We start from the raw sequence: 7,866 nt of genomic DNA, 5'->3' as shown, positions 1-7,866 counted from the left end.
GTGATGAAATGAGCAAATATTGAGGTGGTGGATGGGGTGTCAAACAGACTGCTTTGCCCTGGACGGAAGCAAGCTTCCTGACTGGTGTCCTGCAGCAGTTGGACAAACTCTGGGGTGACAGGTGCTGAGTTACTTGCTGCAGAATTCGTAGCCTCTGACAGTACATCCAGTACCTATCACTCTCAAAGACAAACTCATCAATAGACTTCACTTTGCTATCCACCCTGACCATCCAAGCCAAGTTTTTTTTTGTTCTCCTGATCCTAGCTGCTGACTATCACAAAACCATAAATGTTCAAATGTACTCCCACTTACTACCCAATTATAGTGTGATTTTCCGCAGCACTTCTGAGAACAGTACCACAGTCCAACTGCCTTCTTAAAGTTTCCAGTCTTTCTATACAATAATGAATTCAAACTTTCAGATTTTAGCTCTTACCTGCAAATTTTGCTCTGGTACATAAAACAATTTCTGAATTATTGAAATAGCTCCCTTATAAATTTAAAATTAAGTATCTCACACAACACAGTCACGTAAAATCATAAGTCAGGAAAGTAGTCTATTTAAGATACATCACCTGATCAAGAATTCTTTTGCAGCGTTTCTTTTCTGGCAGGTGTACCCGGAAAATATCTTCAATTAGTCGATAATTGTGAGGATCAATGATATTCCTATCAGAAAAAAAATGTTCACATTTACAATGTCCACCAAACATCTGATATTAAAAAACTCTTCTTTTTTTAAACAGCTGAACATAGGAACAAGAGTAGTCTGTCCAACCATCAAGCTTGCCCTGCCATTCAATTAGATCATGGCTGATCAGCTTCCTCAATGCCATTTTTCTCCATATTCCTTGATGTCATTAGCTTCTAGAAACCTACCGATTTCCATATTCAACAACTAAATTTTGAAGCAGTCTGGGTTTGAGAATTTCAAAGATTCACAATGAAGAAATCCCTCCTCCTATCAGTTTTAAATGGCCTATCCTGGGTATCTCGTATCATGAGATTATGTCCCCTGGTTTTGGATTTACCAGCTAGGGGAGACATGTTCATGTACATTCACCCTGTCACACCCAGTGAGAATTTTGTAAATTCAATTTTCTCACAACTCATTCTTCTAAACTCTGGAAGATACAGACTAATTCTCTTCAAAATCTCCCACAAAAAAAAGAAATCCTGCAATCCTATGGATTATTCTGGTTGCACATCCTCTATGGTAAATAAATCCCTCCTTAGGCAAGTAGACCAAAACTGCATAATACTCCCAAAGAGAGCACATCAAGGCTCTGTTCAACTGAAGCAAGACAGCTTTATTCCTGTACTCACATTCCCTTACAATGAAGTTCAACATACTATTTGTCTTCCTATTTGCTCAGTGCACCTGCATACTAATGCGAGTGACTCATGAACAAGGACATCCAGGTTCTTCTGGACACCTACACTTTTTAACCTCTCATCATTTAAGAATTGGTCAGCATTCTACTTTTCTACCAAAGAGAATAACTTCACACTTAATCACATTATATTCCATCTACCACCTTCCAGTTCATTCATTAGTCTGTTCAAGTTCTCTCCAAGCACTCTCTCTTCACTAATACTAAATTTATTCCCTCAGTTTCAAAGTCCTTTGGTCATCAAATATTTCTGGGATATTTCACTTTCTTTCCTGAATACAGAAACAATGCAACTGTTTAGTTTCTCCCTCATTTCCCAGTTCATAAATTCTCCTGTTCTCACCAGTAAGGGGCCCACATTTGTCCCAGCTAGGCATTTCTTTTTCACATATCTAAAGAAGCTTTTACTGTCTGCCATTATGCTCCTTGCAGTTTGCATTCATATTCTTAATCAGTTTCTTGGTCCTCCTTGCTAGAATTTAAATTATTCCCGATTCCAAGAGTTACCACTTTTGCTGGCAACCTTACAAGCCACTTCCTCTAATCTAATATATTTCTTTCACTGACCACAATTGATTCACCTTTCCCTTTATGGGTTTGTGCCTTACGGGAATGTATAAATGTTGTAGACAATGTAGTATTTCTTGAAATACTAGCTATTATATGACTGCTGTCAACTCTTCTATTGTATTTTCTCAATCCTTCACAATTTTCTTTCTTTAGATTTATGACCATAGTTTGAGAATGAACTATATCACAATCAAATTCAATGCAAAATTCTATCATAATATGGTTACTATTTCCCAAAGTTCATTTACAGCAAATTATTAATTATCTCTTTCTCAGTTCACAGTCCTAAATCCAAAATAACCCCTAGTTTGCTCCTCAATAGATTATTCGAGAAAAACATCTCATCCACACTCCAGGAATCTAGTTAATCCAGTCTGTGTAAACTGAATTTACCCATTACTGTTACCCACTTTACATACATAACTAATTTTCTGTTTTATAGCATGCCCAACTTTACTCCTATATTTTGGAGACAGATAAATAACTTCCAATGTCTGCTGCCCCCTTGCTATTTTTTATGCGACACAAACTGATTCTCTCTCAATAATTTATGACTTTCATCCCTTATTACAAGTCCTACCAAGCTCCCCTTTCCCCTCTCCCTCCCAAATGGGAAAAATCCTTGAATATTCAGTTCCTAATCTTGGTTACCCTATAACCGATCCTCACAATACTAACTGTATCATACCCATTTACCCCAATTTGTGCATTCAGATCTTCAAACATTTTAATGAATACTATATGCTTTCAGAAAGAGTGCCTTTAATATTGCTTTATTTAAAAAAATTATTCTCTATTCTGATCATATTTGATGTTTGCCTATCCTTTGCCTGACTTCTATTTTTGCTTTCTTCTTTTACTTTTCCCCTTTTACCAGTATTATTTCACCTAAATCCAAGCTCCCTCTCAGGCTCCCATCCCACTAGCAATCTAGTAATTCTCTCCAACAGCAATAAATCTCCCTGTGAGGATGTTAGTAACAATTCTTTAAAGATGTCATGTCAAATAAATACCACCTGCACCAGGAATCCAATGCCCTCATTCCCACACCAGTTATTCAACCACATATTCAATTCTCCTATTTCTATGCTCACTAGCATAAGAGATTGGAAATACCCTGAGACAACTGCTTCAGAGGTGCTATTTTTCAATCTTCTTCCCAACTGCCCGAAGTCTGCTTTCAGGACCTCATTCCCCTTCCTATCCGAGTCACTGGTAGCAACACATTTCACGACTTTGGCTAATCACCCTCCCCAGAAGAATGTCCTGCAGTTGGTTCATGATATCCTTCACCCTGACACCAGAGAGGCAACTCATCACCAAGATGTCACATTTACAGTCACGAAAATGTCTACTGGCTCCCTTAACTAACATCCCTCATTACTTCTGCTCTTCCCCTCTTCATCCTAATCTCCTGCACAGCTAAGCTCCCCTAGTACCAATAACTTGGCACTGGCTGCAACGACTACACACTTATAGTACTATTCTTGCAAATTCCAAAAGCAATACCATGCATATACACATCATGCGCACTGGAAGCGCCTGCCTGAATCAAAAATAATCTGAACTTCACATTCACATGGTTATGGCATTCCTAGAAGATCAGGAATTATTAAATTTTTCTACAATTATTCATTGGGTGCTTAGAAAATGATAAGGCCTAAAATGTCAAGTTGAAACTGAAACAATATACTGTCAGCAAGTGTAACACAAGGCAAGTGTCAAACTATACCAAAGATAAAAACATACTTACAAGGCTATTAGATCTAAGGCGACAAGCTTATCTTTAGTGAAAGTGAGGCAATGAAGGATATTTATTACTTTAGATACATGGATGGCTACCATTTTCTGGAAAACAAAACAGTGAAAGCACACTGGCTTTAAAATGTTTTTTTTCAAAGCGCTGCAGTAAAACAAGGTTCTTCAAGACAAATTATCACCCATTACACAAACTGAAAAATTGGACAGACATTTAATAGTCTGCAATATAGCACAAATGCTTCAACACTTACATGCTGTAAAGCTTTAAGAGCTTTTAGTTGAGGTTCTGCCCAAGAAAAATACTTCAGTAATTCAACCACCTGTGGATACAGTTTAAAATGATAACTTAAAATAAATTTATGGACAATAATTATTACTGACTTCTTTAACTAAATCTATCTAGCAACACACCTTTCAATTAATATTTTCCATGGGGATTTCAGAATACATTAGAATATTTAAACTAATAATCATCTCCATAAAAGTAATATCATAAAATGTTAATTGTAATCACACAAAATGCACGAGCAGCAGTCGTGTGCAGTTAACAGAAAGGTATTGTCAATTACCAACCTGTTCACTTGAAAAATATCCATGCACATATTCAATTGCCTTTAATTTATGATCAGTCAGAACCCCCTAAAAAGAAAATGAATATATGCAGATTGAATAAATAACATGGTTACCAGAAAATATTCACATCCTTCTGCAAATGTTGCAGTGCAGTTTTCATCTTAGCATGTTGTAAATTTTGTGACTATGCTTTAAGAGGTTTTAAGTGGTGTAAAACTAATATTACTTCAGTCTCCACTAAAATCACAAGTGTCTAATACTATATTTTAACAAGACAAAACTGACTTAACTTTACTTTCAAATCAAAGCTAACTTACGAAAAAATGCCCTGGGTATCCAAGTATTTGACTCTATCAATAGCAAGTATTTGTACATGGTGGCTTTTTTTAAAAAATTTAACCTATTTTTCTAATAAACCTGTACAGGGATGTTATTACACAGCTCTGAAGCAAGTGGGACTCAAAGCTGGACATCCTGGTCCAAGGGTAGGGACGCAACCACTACACCACAAGAGCCCCCCATGGTGACTTGTAAAAGAAATTCACAAATATTCTGCAGACATATCTTTACAAATAGTTTGGTGAGATAATTGACTATAGCAGCTGCTGTTATAAATAGGAGTTATTAGAACCTGAAAACATTAATTTTGACAAGCGCACAGATTTTAGATCATGAAATGAAAGTGATGTTCTAAATCTGGTCTACACTGGACAATGCATCATGTATCTAAGTAACTCAAGAGACAATGCAAGTTGATATAAAACGGAAATATAATAATTAATATCAGCAATTCAGTAAATTGCCTTGCCCACTGTTATGAAGAGTGTACAAAGTAATTTCTCAATTACAGTTCAAAAGAAAGCAACATATACTGGGGACAGGGTGTAAAGGATGGGAAAAACCTAGATGTCAATTCTCAGTAAAGAATTTTTAAAATACTAATACCTTTTGTTTTGAGCTTATTGGAAGAAAAAATGTTCAATAGTGGTAACTTGAGATAAATGCAATTTATTTGTATTGGGTTTAAGCAACGCAGCTCATAAAAATTACAACACTCTAAGATATCACATATTGCTGTCATATTGTGCATTTTTGAACTACTGTGTTATTTCAAACCCTAAAACATTGAAGAACTTTGCCGACAATGAATTGTTGGAAGGGCAGTGACTACTGAAGTCGAGTAGCAAGATCGCATAAACAGATGAATGTACAGTTAATCTGGCTTGAGGAAAAAATTATTGGTCAAAATACAAAGAATCCTTATTTTTTCTTCAATATCATGGGCTCTTCAGTGTCTACCTGAGCCGCTGGAACAATCCATTTAAAACATAGGGCTTCTGAGAATATAGTTCTGCTAAGTGTATGTTCTGGTGTTAAGCTTGAATCTATAACTTTCTGAATGAGAGGTGCTGTGGTTAGCATTGCTGCCTCACAGTAGCAGGGACCTGGGTTCGACTCCACTTGGGTAACGGGTCTGTGTGGAGTCTGCACAGTCTCCCTGTGTCTGCATGGGTTTCCTCCAAGTGCTCTGGTTTCGTCCCACAGTACAAAGATGTGCAGGTTAGGTGGACTGGCTGTGCTAAATTGCCCATAGTGTCCAGCGACAGACCCGTTACCCAAGGATGTACAGGATAGGTGGACTGGCTGTGGGAAATGCAGAGTTACAGGAATGGAGTGTGTCTCGGTGGGATTCTGTTCAGATGGGCTGAATGGCCTGCTTCTGCACTGTAGGGATTCTTTCAACAGTGCTACAAATTAAATGAAGGTGACACCAAAATCTTTTGCAAAAATTTCAAAGATGATTTTTACAATAGATTAATCAACTTGCCACTTGGCTCTAAAACTAGCAATTCAAACTGGACATTCATTACAGGAATAGTTAAATTTTAATTTCTATTGTGTCAGTGGTTGAGGGTATGAATATTGAAGTTGTGAGATGGGGTGCTAATCAAGTCAGTTACTTTGTCCTGTGGGAGTCGAACTTCCAGAGTGTTAGAGCTGCACTCATCCAAAACGAATCATCCTGTCTTGCACTTAGTGGGCAGCGGACAGATTTTGATGAGTCAGATGGTGATTTACTCACTGCACAATTATGAGCTTCTGATCTGGTCTTATTGCCACAATATATATAGCTGGAACAGTTCAGTTTCTGGTCAACAAAACCCCAAGAATGTTGGCAATGGGGGATTCAAAAATGACAATGCCACTGAACATATAGGGGTGATGTTTGGATTGTCTCTTGTTGGAGATAGTCATTACCTGAACTTAGGTGGTAGAAATAGTATTTGCCACTTACCACCCCACACCTGAATGTTGCCCAGGTTTTATTGCATTTGGACATTGACTGCTTCAATATTGGAGAAGTTACGAATGGTGCTGAACATTGCAAATTAATCAGTGTGAAATCATCAACAATCCTCTCCACTTGTAACCTTATGATAGACGGAAGGTCATTGATGAAGCAGCTAAAGGTGACTGGGCCTAGGACACTACCCTAAAGAATTCCTGCAGAGATAAGTTGCCTCCAACAATCACAACCAAGTTTCTGCGTGTTAGGAATGATCCTAACCAGTGTAGAATCCCCACCTGTCCCCCTAATGACTCGAGTTTTGTCAGGACTCTTTGATGCCATTCTTTGTCAAATATTGCCTTGATGGCAAGGGCGGTCACCATCAGGTTCAGTCGTTTTGTCAGTGCTTCGACCAAGGCTGATATGAAGTCATGAAATTGAGTAGGCCTGGTGGAACCGAAAACTAGGGCAAGTCAGCCGAATAAGTGTTGCAATATAGCACTGTTAACATCACCTTCCATCACTCTGTTGAAGACTAAGAGTTGACTGATGAAGTGAAAATTGGTCAGGTTAGATTCATCATGCCTGCTACATATGACATATCCAAGCAATTTTTCACATTGCCAGTCAGGTGCCAGCACTGTATCTACACTGGCGCAGCTAAGCAAGCAGTATGGCTAGTTCTGGGACACACATTTTCAGTACTTTTACAGGCCATGAGGTTACAGATTGTAGCTGAATACAGTTCTGTTACTGATGCCCTCTCAAGGTTACCCAATCTTCGACTGTCAGATCTGTTTTAAAACTATCCCATTCAGCGTGGTGGTAGAGTCACACAATACATCAAGAGTATGCTCAATGCAAAGGCAAGTCTCTTTCTCAGCCTATCCCCTCACTTGAGGTGTGGCGACCCTCGGGTTAAACCACCACTAACTGTCTCTGTCTCCAATGAGACAGCAGCCCTGTGGGTCAGATAAGACTATGATGACTCTACTTTTATGTCCAAATATTTCTTCAAAGAATTTGCATTCACTAACTGCCCAGATCCAACATCCACAATCATTATGCCCACCTCACTTCATTTTCTCTGAATAATTTAATCCCTATTTCAGTACAAATGATTCCAGGATTTGCACTTCCACTATTCAGAGTCTAGTCTGTGTTGATCTCTACAACCTTTATCCTTACTCCAATAATTTAACATTTTATTTCAGATTTGACCTGTCTGTACTCCTGACGAGTATAAATCTCTTTAACATCAGCTTTCAAGCACCT

The 7,866-nt window shown here is 38.1% G+C and overlaps 1 protein-coding gene across 2 annotated transcripts in view; it reads right to left on the bottom strand.

Moving 5' to 3' along the window:
* The window catches only part of proser1 (proline and serine rich 1), a 33,409-nt gene that overhangs the window by 24,484 nt on the left and 1,059 nt on the right, over window positions 1-7,866 (bottom strand). For both annotated transcript variants that reach the window (XM_020517048.2, XM_020517047.2), the window contains exons 2-5: window positions 4,302-4,367; window positions 3,980-4,048; window positions 3,721-3,815; window positions 579-672 (exon numbers count right to left, since the gene is read on the bottom strand). In XM_020517048.2, the coding sequence (XP_020372637.2) occupies window positions 579-672; window positions 3,721-3,815; window positions 3,980-4,048; window positions 4,302-4,367 (324 nt within the window). The remainder of the gene's footprint in view (window positions 1-578; window positions 673-3,720; window positions 3,816-3,979; window positions 4,049-4,301; window positions 4,368-7,866) is intronic.

Source organism: Rhincodon typus, chromosome 6 (genome assembly GCF_021869965.1).
Source record: "Rhincodon typus isolate 14 chromosome 6, sRhiTyp1.1, whole genome shotgun sequence".
Lineage (NCBI taxonomy): Eukaryota > Metazoa > Chordata > Chondrichthyes > Orectolobiformes > Rhincodontidae > Rhincodon > Rhincodon typus.
This window is presented reverse-complemented; position numbering and strand designations above follow the sequence as displayed.